Here is a 17,162-nt window from a genome sequence, read left to right on the forward strand (position 1 = left end):
AGTTACTATTCTTAAAGATCTTAATTTGTAACTTCAGTTAAAGAGTAGTAATTAATAATATCTATTGGGAGAAGCTTCTTTAACCACATTCTAAATACTTCAGTAATGCTGTGGATATGTTGAAACTGTTATTCCACAGTTCAAGTGTTATTTCTCTTGACCTTCTTTTTAACAGTAAAGAATTTGCAGTCGTTCTTCAAAGTTAGTTGCCCCATGATTCAAGCAAAACCATTTTGGGTAATAAGTGTGTACTGTATGTCAAACAAGAAGTTTGTATTCAGTAGAACTAACTTTATAAATTCTGAACACTTTGAAACCTCTTGTAAAGTATTTTTACAGAAACTTCAGTCACTGGCCTGGCCGCTTAGTTAATCATCACTTACATGCCTGAAATAAAGAGATTGTACCTAGTAATCATGTAGAAAATTAATTTATGGTTTTAAAGTGATCTCACTATTGCAATCTGATTAAACAAATTTGTTAATGAGGTGTAGTTGAAACAGATCAAAGAATGGTGAAATTGATCTTAAATAGCTTTTTTTGTGATTGCTGAATGGGCGTTTCAATGTAAGTGAACAGAAAAACTGCATTTGATATATATTGGCTAATTTTGGATACTGCCTTTCAGTCATTTTGTCATATTTGGCCTTTTCAATAGGCTATGCCCTAATTTTAGTTTCAAAAAATGTAATGTAAACTGTTCTAATAGGAAAAAAAAAGGGATTAAATTAAAGTTCTTGCCTTGTTAAAGATGTTAACAGTATCCTTGTAGGTAATGTGTTTCTGTCCACAAATGTAAGGCTTCTAAGGAAGAAAAAAAAACCAACCCCCCCCCCCCCCCCCCCCCCCCCCGAAAAACATAAACAAACCAAAAAAGCCTCCAAAGAATTTCAGAGGGCATGCAGCTTATCTAGGGATACTTTCCCTTCAAAAATTTAGGGTAGTCTTGTAGGATCTCAAAAAACAACAATAGAAACACAACAGCAAAACAAATGAAGAAAAAGAAATAAAACAAAAAAACCCCAACGACACAAAGAACCTTTCTTCCCCATATTCCACAGCACTTGGTCATATTTCTCCACTATTGACTGGACTAATCTAAAATGAATCCAAATTTCCTACAAGTGAAATACTCCATTAAACTTTTCACACCTCACAGAGGTTGTTTCATTATAGAAAGTACGACTTTTGGTTTACATGTCTTCATAGAGTTAACAATAACTGCGATGAATGATACCGGTAACCCTACATAAGCTGCTGTTAGTTGAAAGCACATCTTCATAAGGCTGTTCAATGCCTGAAACAAATACACTAGTATTTGTTGATGGAAACAGTTAATTTAGGAAAATCGCTAGAGACATAACATTCTCAAGGTGAACATATATATATATATATATATATATATAGTTAGACAGTATTACTAAATAAAAGAAATTCTGACTCTATTCAGAATAGAGTTATATATCAATAATACTATAAAAAATGGCCTTATAAGGAAGGTGCTCTTATTGGTTGTTTCCAATATTAACAAATTAACTGAGTAAGCATGCTTTAGAAGAAAAAGGCGGGGGTTTGGTGGAAGGCATAAACCAAGTCAGCCTTAACCAGTGAAACGTCACTGCAGACTGTACAATATGCTTTCACTAATGTCTGTTATGTGCATTTAACTATGGTTGGCTGCTTCTACGTGAGTAATCCATTACCTGGCTTTTTAAAATTATGCACTAATTTCAGGAGTCCGTGCTCAAAAGCAATTCAAGGAATTGTGAACTATACTGGGAGCATTAATTCCTCTACAAACTTTATTTTACTTTAGCAGGATTTTTTTATAAGCCTGATGAACTTGTGAGTACCTCCTTCCCAACGCTGGCTTTTAAAGTTGTCCTCCAAAGACTTATAGCTCTTCAGGTGAAGGAACGCTTGGACATTGCCTTTGTGGTACCATATTTATTCACTATCAGGATAATTAGGGAGTAATGTGAGAAGATGAACTCAAAATTTTGAAATGCTAAGATACATAGATGGTATACTTTTGAAACTGTAAGAAATAGTAATATCCCTTTTGCATGTGAGCTGTCATGAATTTACCTTAAATGTTGTCTTTCTATGAAAAGTAATCTCTGAATGTTAGGGTATTTTTACTTACAGTTCAGTTTGAATTTTAACTCTGCTGCTTGGATTAACTAAAAATGTGTGTATTACTGCCACGTAATTGACAGCTTTCCTATATTTCTATTTCTGCTTATTTTTAAATGGATGTCTTTGCAGCGTGACAGAATAACAAGCTTCAGAAAATCAGCAGTGAAAAAAGAGAAACCACTCATTCAGCATCCTATTGACACTCAGCCTTCTATAAGTGAAATCCCACTTTCCCAGGTTGATGAGCGTTGCATGAACTTATCAGAAAAAGAAGTTATGGATCTCTTTGAAAAAATGATGGTAAGATGATGTGCCACGTCACTTTTTGAGGTTGTAATTGGTGTGTTGGCATTTATTATGAGTAGTGATTTTCAAATGTTGTTTTGGAAGTATTAACTACTTGGGAGGGCACAGCATAGTGTAGGCCTGATAGACCTGTGTCTAAATTGGCACATAAACAATTAAGTAACTCATAGAATGCTGGTATTATATATGTTTAAATTACTTGGTCTACTTCTACAGAGAATCAAAGGCAAAGAGCCAAAATTAAAATCTTAAGCTGTCGATTGCTTCATTAAGCAACCTCTATAGACTTTAGTTGCAGTGGTTAGATACTGATGTTGAATGATAGTTTTGAATAAACTGAAGTAAATACCTTTGGAAAGTATTCATTTCAATTAGTAAAATCATAGTGTATAGATAGCAAAACTTTTGTCTGGTCTTGAAAATTGTCTGTCTCAAGATCACTTGTCAAGGTTTGTGATTCTACTTGCAAGCTGTTCTATTAGTAATACAGAAACAAACTTTTGAAGAAGGTGTGTATTAATTCTGCCATGCACATTGGTGTTGATATTTCCTTGAAGTATCCGGAAATAGTTTTTTGAGTATTTTTAGAAATACTGCTTTCTGTATTATTCTTTAAAATTGTTGTAAACTTTTTACCATCAGTATGGCCTAAGAACTCTCCTGTTCCATTGTGTATCTCTACTGTGTTCAATGAAGTTGTGAATCTCTTTTGAAAGATCGGATAAGTGTTAATTAATACTTACCTGATTTCTCTGTTTAGATTAAGGGATTAATTTGTCAACTTTTCCAAGTAATGTTAGTTGAAGCAGACAAATAGGTATGTCTTCCAGAGACTAATAATTCTTTGAAAAAGCTGGTAGCTGGTAGGTTACTACAGTAACATTTACTGGTCTTAGTTGCTAAGTTGCAAGACTAGTCATAATTAGAATGACTACATGTTTTATTTGATCAGTTATTAATTTGAAACAAGCATCTTTAGATTTAATCTAGCAGAATATTTTGATTTTTAGGCTTGTTTTAAATACATCAGTTGGAACACATTCACATCTACCCCTGCCACAAGTTAATAATATATGTAATAACAGCCTTCTGATTAGGTAGTGCAGAAATGGTGTCCATTGTGATAAGATTTTATAAAAATCCAGGAACTCTACAAGAGTTAACACTTATGTGATCAGCTTGAGGTGTAGAATTTTTTGGTTTGTCCTCTAGCTTTCTTTCTTGAGTCAAATTTCCCTAATGGTAACTACTCTTGATGCAATTGTAGTTTTGGGTAAGTGTTGAAAACAGCGAGTGCTTGAAGTGACAGAATTGAGAAAATCAGATAGCTCAGAATTAAAGAAGGTGAAACGCAGAGAAGCTGGAAAAATTCACTTATGTTTGTTTAAAAATGAGCCGTTTGTTTAAGAAAAGGAGTATAAAAATAGCAAAGAATAATAAAAAGCATGAAATACAGTCTTGATGTTGTGTGGTCTTTTTCTTTACAGGAAGACATGAATCTAAATGAAGAACGTAAAGCTCCTTTAAGAGATAAAGACTTGACCACAAAACGTGAGATGGTTGTCCAGTACATTTCTGCAACGGCCAAATCTGTAAGTAGTCACCTCTCCAAGACAGCTGAAAGTAAGAAGCTTAGCTTCGAGGGTGTTACACTTTTCAAGCTTGAGACTTCCAATTATTTTATCTGGATTTATCTTCTAAGAGTGGGAAGGAAAAAAACATATGTACTTACTCATATACTTCTAAATGCTTGCAGCTGCATCTCGAGGGTTAGTCTGTATTTCAGTTGTTGGGCAGTGTAAAAGCCTGGTGCTTTCATGTTAAACCATAAGAAATTGCAAATCCAGTGATGCAGAGCAATGTATGGAACCTGAGCATATTTCTGTGGAACTGATCCTACAAATTTTTGGTACCAGAAGTTTGTGGAAGGGATAGCATGACTTTCTGGTTTCGGTAATGACATACATACTGGATGTACAATTTGCAGTGTTAGAAACAGGGAATCAAAGTATTGGAAATATAGAAAATTGAAGTAAAGTTGGTATTTTAGTTTAATTTGAATATATTGAGGACTGTAGCTGGCTTGAAGACTGTGTTAAATATTCTGCTAAGAAATGTTCTAAAGGTAAGTAAAATGACTCCTTTAGAGAAAAGATGGTGTTAAAATGTGTTTCAAGCTATATTTTGAGTAGAAAAAAAACCATATTCAGAACTTGAATTAGTGTTGATCATTCTCTGTACTTCAGTTGATTGATTAACCCTTAGTTGATGGATCCTTCATGCAGAATTTTGAAGCCTGCCAGTTTCGGGGTGTCAGAAGTGTAAGAGAACCACTGGATGCCCCAATATTTGTTGGGGTGGAGAAATTGAATTTCAAATAGTGAACAGCTGCAATTTATTTTCAGTAGTGGGACTATTAGTACTAATTAGTGATAATGTACAACAGTAATGCTTCTTGACTGTTAAAAATTGACTATGGCAAATATAATTGTAATCGTGTAAAAGGAGAATATGCCACAAAAATTCATGAATGTTAGATGAAACATTTACATATATGTATGTTGTATCTGATTTGTGCACTATTTGTATTACAAAGAGTTTTAAAGAAGCTAGTGGTGAATTCTGAGGAACTGAATGTATTGCAGTATTTGGGAGAAGTGTTGGGGGTTAACTTTATGTATCCAAGGGTCAGTAGTATTCTTCAAGTGATGAAATTTACTACCTGCATAGTTCTTCAATAAAGTTAGGTAATGCATATGATTTTATTTGGAAATTAGGATGAATCTCAATTTTTTTTTCCACACTTAAGTTATTGTGTGCAATAAAAGGTTTACAGGAAGTGAAGGCTGTGGAGTAAGTATTCAAATAGATAATGTGGCAGCATTGCTAGCAGTTCTACAGAGCTGAGCCTGAGTGCTAAATACAGATAATATTAAATAATAATCTGTTTCGTAGTGAAATAAATTGGCAAATCAGATTATGTCGGTGTCTGCCTTATGGATCTATAAGTATGGACCACAAGCAGTACAGTTTTCTTGTTTTTCTTTTAACTTTTAAAATCAGCTCTACAGAGTTAAATTTCAAAAAATTAAAACAACAAAGACATGCAATTATTAAATGCAAATGCTTTGAAAAACTTGCACTATAATGTGAAAATGGTGATTTACATTTCTGAGAGGAGTGATGTTCCTGCAGGATTTCATCCTAAACAAAATCTGCAGTCCTTTAGTCTGTTCTGGAAGGAGTCCAGTGCTTAAAGAATGGTCTAACTAAACATACAAGTTATTGGAGCATTATTCAAGCTTATGCAGTGAATATTATGAAATTTCCTGTTAATATGCTTTGCCTAGACTGTTTTTGGGAACTATTCATTACATATTCGTAAGGATTTTGTCTTCACTTGATGATCAGTGTTAAATCTTAAATTTTTTGTAGTAAGCAATAACATTTTATTGAAGCAGTAGAAACTTTCACAATGGAAGTACTTGCAGTTCTTTCCTAAAACGTAGTTGGATGATGGTGATCACACTCATATTATTGATATTGAAACGTAGCTGCCTAAAGCACCATAATCTTGTAGTTGTGTAAGAAAAGCATGGCTACCATTGCATGTCTAACTGCTGAAAATTTTAACAGATTGCATTACTGCCACCATATGCGCTGCAGCATGGGAAACTTAACAGAACTGGGGATGTGTTTGCCAAAATGTACTAACAATTAAAAAAAAACCAAAACCAAATCCCAAAATGACCTCATATGTGAATGTGCGCTTAGAACTTAAGTCAGCACCAGCATGGATGTTTTATACATATGCAAAATGTTTTTTCCTAATGGAAAAAGGGCTTGTATCGAAGTTTGTGTGCCTCAGTAAGTCCTTCTTGCAAGTGAATCGCAGCATTTGAGTGGAATATTTTAAGATTGTTCCGAAATATGAGTTACCTTTCTGTAGAGTGTTACCCTAATTTAGGTCTTAAATAGCTAGCATCTTTACTGATTTAAAATATATGAAAAGTAGAGCTCAATTGTAAAATGTTGATTGGGATTTTACAATAAAGCAAAACCTCATTTTCACTGTTGATTTCATCTGTTTAGCTGAACTACTATTTTACTTAGTTGAATTCAAGCCCTAACCATTTTTCACTGCATCGTGAGTTGTCAAACTTCTCTTCAGGCCACTCTCAGGCTTGTGTTCCATGAAAGTGCTGATCGCATTCAAAATGATCTTTCTTGAAATTTTCTACCTTTTTCTTTGGTCACAGATAATTGTTCATCTGTCTTCTTTTTTTATACTGAAAATACTTGGGCCTTTTCTTCTGCTTAGAGCTCACGAAGCACACTTAACAGTTGACGTGACTTTTCTACCAGTTCATTTCATGTTTGTTTCAGTTAGGCTTTTGAACTTTCTCCACTATTTGAAAATATCACTCTCATTTGCTGATCCTTGTCTTAACCAAATTATTTTTAAATTTGGTGCTTCATTTCCCCTGCCTGTGTGCCATCTGCAGCATGTTGACCGTGCTTTTCTGAAACACTGTACTGTCCTCAGAGTTCTGGGTGAGAAAGAAACCTTGGTTTTCAATGGATTAAAAAAAGCCTCTCCTTTTCCTTGGGGGATGGAGGAGGGATAGAAGCTAATAAGCCAGATGCTTTCATGTGAAGTGGTTATCAGTGCTTCTGACTCCGTCTCTCACTTGAAGGGAAAGATTGTTTACCATGGAAATTATACTTGGGAACTGGTGACAGCTCAGAATTCTGTTTCAGAACTGAACTTGGTGACCTGTCATACTGAATCAGTTGAACATTGTTGAGAGAAGAAGGTGGTATATTAGGAAAAGAGATTGTCTGGTGATGACAGTCTATCTTGTTTTTCTAGAGGAAGCCTCATCAGGAAGAAGAGAGGTGATTGTGAAACACTTGTAGGGACTTACGTCTTCTGAAAGACTTCCTGAAAGAATAATGGAAGAGATGAGAGTAGGAAATGAAGCAGGTAGAGGCTGAACAGATACCATCAAATTCAAATCTTGGAACAAAATCATACTGTCTCAGGCTCTTAATCAGATACAAGTGGTTATTCAGTAAACTGGCTGCTATGAGATTGCAGCAAACAGCTGACAAGGAACGGCCTACAACATTTGGGCATAGTTTATAGTACCGGTGTTCACAGGAAAATGGTAATTTGTGCACAGTGATAGAACAGGGCAGAGATGTGCTGCCTTTCTGCAGTTTCTTCTGTGTAAAGTCAGCTCCTTGTTCATGAATATGCAGAGATGCTGCTCCATGGTAAAAGAGAAGATGTCATTCTGTAAATCACTGTTTAATTATCCATGTAATTAAAAGCATCCATACTGAGCAGTTGAAGAAAAATGCCACATGAGATTTTCTGAAATGCAAGTTAGATTTATAACTGTAGGCTATGTTTTTGATTATGAAAGCTTAATTAAATTCAGTGATGACATCATCTAAAGAGATCAACAGCTCCATAATAAATGAAGTTGTTATATGTACAAGGAAGTCAGTATGCCATTAGTTTTTTTCTGTAGTTTTTTCAGTGTCATATATATGACCTGATAATTTTAAAAAAATGGCATACCTCTTGATCTTTCAAGATGTAGATCTTTCAAGATGTAGATGTCAGGCTAGGTATTTAGTTGTTTGTTTGAAAATGTATAAAATACTGATGGTTCACCAGCAGAACATAAGAATTTAAAATTATTTCTCCTACAGTAGAACTACTGTTTTCCTGTTGAGAAGCTGTGACTCTTAAACAGTTTGATGAAGTAATGAAAGAATGTAACTACTACTAATGATTAAACACTGAAAAATTTGTGTGATGCTACATCCTAAGTACTTTGCTGTGATTATTTATGTATTATTATTATTATCTCTTTTACACAATAACCTCTCTTGGCTGACCACTGCATGCAGATAGTCGGAAGTAAAGTTCCGGTGAGTATGAACATGATAGTTTTGTTTTTTCTTATGAATACACTTCCATTTCTAGACATTAGGCTGGAATATTTTTGACTTCTATCTTGGATTGAAGAGTTCAGTGGGCATAACCGAATCCTTGTTTTATCAAAATGTTTATCAACTAACTCAATCGTGTTTATCTTACCAGTATAAGACGATTGATTGCACTTTTGAGAGATCTGTTTTTAAGTTTTCAGGAGTCTATTTCAAAATACTTCAGACTCACTGAGAACTCACCTGTGTTCATCGGGAACAACAAACATACTTTAGGCTTGTGTTGCTTTTTGTTGAAGGCAATCACTTGAAACTTTATAGCATTTGACCGACTTCCTTCTGTTTCGATGTGGATTTCATAATTGTTAGCATTCATAGTTTACTGTGGAAATGTCAACTGCTAGTTATCAGCGTGAGAATAGATTAACAGGATTCTGAAGGTCAATAAGCATAAGATGAGATCACTCACAGCACAACTTTTATTAAGTGCTCAGGTACATTTTTTGGTAAGTCGTGAATTTAGTGATTTTTCTTTTTAAACAAGTATTTGGGACTTAATTTGTTGGACTGAATTCAGCAAATTTTTGTTTCCTGGGAAAATAGCATTTTTTTGGGAATAATTACATATACATTTTAGATGATGGCTGAAAGCAAAGATGTACATTTTAATTATGGATGGACTTTATTTTTGATTGCAGCCAAAAGAGGCTTTTCAGGTACTGCAGTCTTTTCTACGTAGGTCATATTTAGTACTTCTATTTTGTAGTAAAAAGAATAAAGAACAACCTATGACCTAAAACTGTGTAATCATTAACTCAGATGTACTTAACTATATTGGGATATAGTGTATAGGGATAAAGAAATTGCTGGTGGCTTTGCTATATTCAGAGTGGTCTTTAAACAGAGTTTTCTGTCCGGATTCACCAGTACTTTTTAGTTTTGTATGCAGCACTGGTTCATATGCTGATAAAATAGGTAAGCACAGTGAAGAGATTTTAAAGGTATTTGATTTTTGAGGGGAAAAGTTATTAACTCTCCATTTCAGTATGTTAAAACCAGTTTCAAATAGTTCCTGCTGTCATGTAATTTCCCTATGATACGAGTTAGCCTGAACAGCTGCTTTGTGAAGAGATTATTTTCTAAAGGAAACTGGTATATTCAGAATGGGTAGGGGAGAAACTCTGTAGATGTGTTTTCCTTCTCATGCCTTTTAATTCAGAGTCTGATGGTGAGCAAGAATAGCTGTGTATTAAAAGCATGTTTTTGCACAGATAACTTGCAAAATAGTAAAATAAGACATGTCCCTCTTACCGTATGGCTTCTGCGTATTATTGCTTACAGAATGCATGCATCTTGGTGTGCTTCTTCTCAGCATACTACTTCATAGGATTCATCCCTTGGGAGTTGATTGCATCTGCTGGCATATGCAGTTATTTTCCTGAAGATTTACAGTTTTACTCTGGTTAGGGAGGAGAATAATTTTGGGTTGTTGTGCTAGTACTGTTGGGTTGTAGTGAGAATTGCAGAGGTTTGCCTGTTAATGGGGAGTTTAGAGCTTTAACTTATCTGAGTTTTACTTGGGATCTCAAGCACTGGTGCCCACTTGTCATGTTAGCTGCCTGCAAGGTAACCTTTCCTTGCTTTTATAGCCAATGGTAATTGCGTTGAAATGGCAACTGTGCATCTTCTGTTTATCTGTAAAGCATTAATGTAGATGTCTAGAGTAGGATTATTATAGAATCACAGAATCCTTTGGGTTGGAAGGGAGCTTTAAAGGCCATCTAGCCCAACCCCCCTGCAGTGAGCAGGGACATCTTCAACCAGATCAGGTTGCTCAGAGTCCCGTCCAACCTGATGTGGAATGTTTCCCGGGATGGGGCATCTACCACCTCTCTGGGCAACGTGGGCCAGGGTTTCACCACCCTCATAGGAAAACATTTTTTCCTTATATCCAGTCTAAATCTTCCCTCCTTTAGTTCAAAACCATCACCCCTTGTCCTGTCACAACAGGCCTTGCTAAAGAGATTGGCCCCATCTTTCCTATGGTCCCCCTTTAAGTACTGAAAGGCCACAACAAGGTCTCCCCACAGCCTTCTCTTCTCCAGGCTGAACAACCCCAACTCTCTCAGTCTTTCTTCATAGGAGAGGTGCTGTAGCCCTCAGATTATTTTTGTGCCCTCTTCTGGACCCGTTCCAACAGTTCCATATCCCTCTTGTGTTGAGAGGTCCAGAGCTGGATGCAATACAGAGCAGAATTAGAGGGGCAGAATCCCCCTCCCTCACCCTGCTGGCCATGCTTCTTGTGATGCAGCCCAGGCTATGGTTGGCTTTCTGGGTCGCGAGCGTGCATTGTTCGTTTATCTCCAGCTTTTCAGTACTCCAAGTTCTTTACAGGGCTGCTCTCGATCCCTTCATCCCCCCAGCCTGTATTGATACTGGGGGTTGCCCCTACCCAGGTGCAGGACCTTGCACTTGGCCTTGTTGAACCTCATGAGGTTCTCACAGGCCCACCTCTCCAGCTTGTCCAGGTGTCTTTGGGTGACATCCCGTCCTTCTGCCGTGTCAACTGCACTGCTCAGCTTGGTGCTGTCTGCAAACTTGCTGAGGGTACACGTGATCCCACTGTGTCATTGATGAAGATAGTAACAGTACTTGTCCCAGTATGGACCCCTGAGGGACACCACTTGTCACCGGTCTCCATTTGGACATTGAGCTGTTGACCACTACCCTCTGGATGTGACTATCCAACCAATTCTTATCCACCAAACAGTCCACCCATCAAATCCCATTAGCTTGTTAGTTCCATTTTCAGTGGGTTGAATTAACATGTTTGGCTAATATCTACAGGGTCAAGTGGATATGAACTGTGTAAACTTCCAAGTTCTAGGTCAGGAGCTGATAGAGTGTTTCCTCATAGTTTGAACTGCTTTTCCAAATCAAATATGCAACAACTAGAGTATATGTGGTTTAAAAAAACACCATTGAAAATGCTTTATTGCTTTCCTAAAAACAAACAAACCACCCCCACCTCCCCCAAACAACATGTTTTACCTGACATTGTCGTTATACTCTAATTAAAACACAGTGGTTTCTTTGCTTGAGATAGAAGCAGAATTGTATTAATAGAGAGTATGCAAAAACTTTTCAGTTAGTCCTTGGTCATGGGAAAGTTAAGTTATTATTCCACTCTTCAGGGGTTAGGCTGGTATCAGTTACTTGTTTCTGTCTGAGGAGTGATATTTTTTTTCCCTAAATTATGGAAGAGGTGTAGTGAATTGGATAGGAATGACCATCTATGATATTGTGAGACTTCTAGTCATTGGTACTGGCTGCCAGCATTCTCACTGAAGTAAACACTGTCTCATGGAAGCAATATACTTAAAACTTCAGCTGAACTTGGCTTTAGCTTAAGACCTAAAGAGGCCTGAATTGTCTGGTGTCTCAAAGAGGAGTAGTTTGTGCAGGTTTTTCTGATTTTGTATTTTAATTGTTAAAGCCCATCCGTTTGGTTCGGGTGTGCTCCACCGTTCTTTACCACCAAGTAAATAGAAGATCTGCTTATACCCATGGAGGGCAAAATGCTTTTGCTTTCCCATTTTGTTAGATATTGGTTCTCAAGTTTGTTTACAGGCCTCTGGTGTCACATCTGAGTAGTGTATAAAGCTGGACATTTGCCAAGTCCCTTCTAATACTTATGAAGGTCCTGGGTGAGGAATTTCTTTGTCTAGCTAACAACAATATTGTTGCCTGGTTTTCTATATATTAAAAACCTGTGTGTGTGGAGAGAAAACACTGCCTAAGTTTATTTTTCACTGTATCCTGCACTATAAGTTGTCTGTCTTGTCCCTCTGTTGCTGTTGTCCCCTAAACCCTGAAATGTATCTTACACACAGATTTGAATTGATTAGATTTACATCCTTGATGGGAAAGCAAGCTAGGTTTTCTTTTATATAACTGGGTTTTTTGTAAGACTTCTAGGAGTTCCCTTAAGCTTAGTTTTTCACTAAAGCTTCATCGCTTCTGACTTCCTCGGAGAACAATTTTAAATGTGTGGTCCAGGCTTTCATTTGGGTTGTCATGAATGAATAATTCTGTGTCGTAACTGTAATACTGTGAAGGTGACTGGTCATAAAGTAATTTCTAAGATTTTTTGATCCTATGCATTGATTTAGTCTCTGAAAGTTCTGGTGTGGGACCTAACCCTCTGGGTTTCCTTGTACTTTGCTTTTGCCTTCGTCTTTATTAGATGCTCTCACATAAAACATAACTTCCACTGTGATGTTGTACTTCAAAGCAAATGAGAAGTGTATATATTAGAATCTGATCCATGTAAAGGCATAACGTTACTTAAAAATAGTATTTGAATCAAACTCTCTTTGAATAGGGAAATTCAAATTCAAAATGAATGCTGTTCAAGAAATAACACCTGGTTGTAGCACTCCAGTTAGCTGAGGTAGAGGTAAGAGTGGATTGAGACTGAAAAGTTGAGTGCAGAAAATAGAAGAAAGTAATCCTGTTAAGCCGAGAATTCTCTAGCTTGAATTGGAGTATTTGGGTGAAAGGTTCTGAGAATGGATTTTTATGAGCCACCTTTAGTGATCATCTGTTTTGAAGGAGGGGGGGAAAAAAGGAAGAAGAGATTGTTCCTTGTTGCTGTGCAGTTATAGGTGCCTAGTCATACAATGGAGAAGTATGCTTGTCTTGTAAGGCACTGTAAGGAGGCTTAGGAGGTCATGCTGCCAATTCCTCTAACTTCTAGCCTATTTTAACTGTTTTTGAGGGGGGAGGTCAGTCTTGTGAAAACAAGGAGCTAGACAGAGTAGAGGAGCTTCACTCATGTCCTCAACACATAGAAAAGGAGGCAGCAAGAGCACGCCTTGCTTTAAATATGAAAGAAAACATAGCAATGACCTTAAATGCCTAATCTGAATGAGTATCTCCTTTGGAGCTTGCAGCAGACTACAGTGGAAGGGCTACCCACAGGAAATACAAAATAATCTTTTCAGAGAAACAAATACATCTTGCATTCTAGAGTGCTTTTCAGGGTCTAGCTTAACATGTAATGGCATTTGATGACATTTCCATTATCTAACCTGCTTATAGATTTTGTGGATTACCGTTTCCTTCTTTTTACTCTTAGGGTTTTGGGAGTGGCTGTTGTCTGAAATGACAAAAACTGCATCCAGTATTGTGTAGATGGTGTACATTATTTACACATATAATATTTTTCGGTCTCCATCCAATGCAAGGAGTGGCATAAAGCTGTTCCTATTTTCTAATTCTTTACCTTATGGTCTTTCAGAGTGATGATTTTTCTGTACTAGTATGATTTTTAATATGTAGTGCTAATACTTCTTTGATTTAAAGTCAGTTCCTGCTCTTATAAAGATAGCCTCCACCCACTTATTTCCTTTTCCTTTGGTGGAACAGCATCCCTTTGTTTAGGAGGTTGATAGTGACAGATTGTAGTTCCTTTATATCTTATTTTACTCATCTTTATGTCTGTCTTGGTCCTTCAATGTATAACTGGCGTGCATTGTCCAGCTAAAGGTGCTATGTACGTCAGCAAGAAACCTCTTCGAAGTTGACATAGTCCAGAGGACACTGTTGTCTTAATGCATTCACAGTCTGTGTTGGATTTTTGTTTTGTTAAGGGGAGGACAAACAATCTGAGAGTACATAGTGAACATTTACGTAGTTCTGTTATATGAATTAATACTGAGGTGCATGTTGGTCAAAATCAGTAACTTAAATGTAGGCAAGTAATTTTGTCATCAGCCATACTTAGTGCCATTTTTGGAAGATGAATGGTAAGAATTTGAATAGAGCAAACCAGAAGCTTTGTAAAAAGTGTAACTTTTTGAAATAGAGACAATTAGAAGATTGCAGTAGTCAGAGAAGTTCCTGATACAATTAAAACCAAATACAAATAAATCCTATTCTCGGTCAGGCACTTTTCATATTGCCTTTACACCCATGACAGGTCTTTATCAGGTTCCCTTCAATAGAGCATTTATATAGCTAAGGAGCTTTAGGAGCTACAAACTACTCATAACCTCTCTTCTGAGATAAGCCTCTTCTGCAACTTCTCAGAGCTGTACAAAAGATTGGTTACGCCTTGAGTAAAATGTTTTGTATATTGTTCATGGTTTTGAATCCTACAGCTCTAAAAACTGATTATCAGGCATTTTGATACTGAAATAACTTGTAGGTAGTTATCCTTCCATAAAGACGCTTTGGTAGGGAGATAAGCTCTCTGTCAAATCTTCCATATGATTCCTTTGTAGCAAACAAGATCCCCTAGAGACATCTATTAGTGGCCAAACATGGACTTATGGTATAGCAAGAAATCATTGCTTCATGCAGTTGCATGACTTTAAAAACACTGATTTAACAGTTGGTGGATACCAGCTCCTTTTCAAAGTCACTTTCAGTGGCTTATCTTCTTCCTTTCTTTTGCAGAAGAGAGAATTGATTGGAGAGTCTGGATATGTCCATAGTGATAATGCATAGCTTTTTTAAAACAGAAGACAGGTAAAGTGGGAATGATCAGACAAGCTTAATAGCAAGTGTTGGAGTTTTTATGTCTGTTTATGGTTGTTTCTGCTACAGTATTGTGAAGTAGATATTAAATGAGAGTGTGTAACAGTTAAGTATGTTAATACAACTGAATGATGGAATTAAATTTTTATATCCAAGAAATAGTACAGGCGCTTTACTCAAAGAAGTGAAGAAGATTCCAGAAAAATACTTACCCTTGTGATGTAAAACCTGAACTACGAAACACTTATGACAGATCAAAGTCAAGTCAGGTGTCTTTGATAGTTGTACAGGGAAAGCGGAGATTTTAGTATTTATGCAGAAATACTGGCCTTACATGCTATCATCTAAGCACTACTATGATCAATGTAACATTAAGCAGCATTCTGTCTTCTGTGGTAGGGTGGACTGAAAAACAGCAAGCATGAATGCACACTGTCCTCGCAAGAATATATTCATGAATTGCGATCTGGAATTTCAGAGGAAAAGCTTCTTAATTGTCTAGAGTCTTTGAGAGTGTCTCTGACTAGCAATCCAGTCAGGTAAGTAATAAGTTCTTTAGTTTTCATCATGCTGTTTCTGCTTAGCAGTAAGGAATTGTGGGTTGTTTTTTTTTTTTGTTTGGTTGGTTTTTTAATGAGAGTGTTTATGCTGATACTTGTTGGCGTGAGAAAATAGTTCTTGGGCAGGACACTGGAAAAGGATAAGAGAAATGTTTGCAACTGTTTGCGATATCTTCTCACCTTTCACAGGGGCTCTCAACAACTTATAGTTGTTGGAACTAAGCATTTGTCTTAATGGTTGATCAGGTCTTCCTGGGAAGTGAGACTTAAAGCAGCATCTATGAAGAGCTGTACAAACAGTATTGGAGACATAACTTGGCAAATTTTACATTTCATTAAGTAATAATTAAAAGCTTTTTTTCTTCCTTTTTCCAGCTGGGTTAACAATTTTGGAAATGAAGGTCTTGGACTTCTGTTGGATGAATTGGAAAAGCTTCTGGACAAGAAACAGTAAGGGCTCGGATCTTTTGAAGGGAAGAGTGGGGGAGCTTGTGAAGATTGTTTGTACTCATGTTATTTTCCTCCTCCCTTTCAAGGCAAGAAAGTATTGATAAGAAGAATCAACATAAACTTATCCAGTGCCTCAGAGCATTTATGAACAATAAAGTAAGAAATATTTTAAATTCAGATACTTCTAGCATGATTGGTTTTTGTTGACTTCAAGATCTGTATAGTATGTTGAATCTCGGTAAAGGGAGGAAAGCTTGTATATCCGGTGTCAGCTGACTCTTTGGAAATGTGGATCGTAAACTTAGTGTAACTTTTTGTTGAGAGTCATGTTCATAAACCTTCTGAATATGCATTTTGTCTTAGTGGGTTAAACATTACTGATTTTTGGAAGCAAAATATTTGACAAACGGTGGTATGATTAGGAAATTAATTGCTCGTGAAATTGAAAGGAAATATTTTTTTCTAAATTCTGATTTCAATACATGGCTATTTTTGTTAATATAATGTGCTTTTCACCTGATTTTAAATTGAGTGTGACTTAATATCTTTTTTATCTACAGTTTTAAAGTTGGTAGACAGTGGGTAAAGGCAAAAACTTTGTTCTAGTTTAAGTTGTATCTACCTTGTTTCTAACATGGGTTACTCATGTTCACGAAGTGCAAGTACTGCTTCTAGAAGTTGATGTGTTGAACTTGTAGTTTTGCTTTATTCATAGCAAAATCTGAAGTGTTGCTCCAATGATTTATCCCCCCACCTGTAACAAATATGACTGTGCATTAAAGTTACTTTTAACAGAATCACAGGTTGGAAGGGACCTGCTGTTACTCAGTTTAGTAAAATCTCTCTTACGGAATAGCCCATCTGATGAAGTGGGAAAAGTAAACTTCAATGGTCACAAGCTTGCCCCAGCTATTCCTACACTTAAAGAATAAATTCAAACAATTAGATACCTGATTAACGAACTATCTTGTAGTTAATGAAAATGAAAAAGAAAACTAATGCTACTTTTAAATCAATGCCAATGTGTAGGTTTTTTTTTTATTATTTAGCTGTATAGAAAGTGAAAGAAAATGTAAAATAAATAAGATAGTTGTTTCAAAAAAAGATTTCAGCCTCTCTCGGTCATTGTGTGGAAAATATTATTTCAACTTGCCAGGAGCTGTTACGCTTACAGGGAAAAATGAACTAATTTTTCATACT

At 36.3% G+C, this 17,162-nt stretch overlaps 1 protein-coding gene across 10 annotated transcripts in view; it reads left to right on the forward strand.

The window, feature by feature from the left end:
• Window positions 1-17,162, forward strand: part of DIAPH2 (diaphanous related formin 2) — a 250,096-nt gene that overhangs the window by 22,006 nt on the left and 210,928 nt on the right. For 6 of the 10 annotated variants that reach the window (XM_075106684.1, XM_075106687.1, XM_075106688.1 and 3 more), the window contains 6 exons: window positions 2,269-2,439; window positions 3,933-4,037; window positions 8,371-8,391; window positions 15,352-15,491; window positions 15,888-15,962; window positions 16,049-16,118. In XM_075106684.1, coding sequence (XP_074962785.1) covers window positions 2,269-2,439; window positions 3,933-4,037; window positions 8,371-8,391; window positions 15,352-15,491; window positions 15,888-15,962; window positions 16,049-16,118 — 582 coding nt within the window. Of the gene's footprint in view, window positions 1-1,816; window positions 1,909-2,268; window positions 2,440-3,932; window positions 4,038-8,370; window positions 8,392-15,351; window positions 15,492-15,887; window positions 15,963-16,048; window positions 16,119-17,162 lie in introns of all 10 variants that reach the window. The other 4 variants (XM_075106689.1, XM_075106685.1, XM_075106692.1 and 1 more) reach the window with 3 other exon arrangements.

Source organism: Phalacrocorax aristotelis, chromosome 11 (assembly GCF_949628215.1).
Source record: "Phalacrocorax aristotelis chromosome 11, bGulAri2.1, whole genome shotgun sequence".
NCBI classification, from domain to species: Eukaryota; Metazoa; Chordata; class Aves; order Suliformes; family Phalacrocoracidae; genus Phalacrocorax; species Phalacrocorax aristotelis.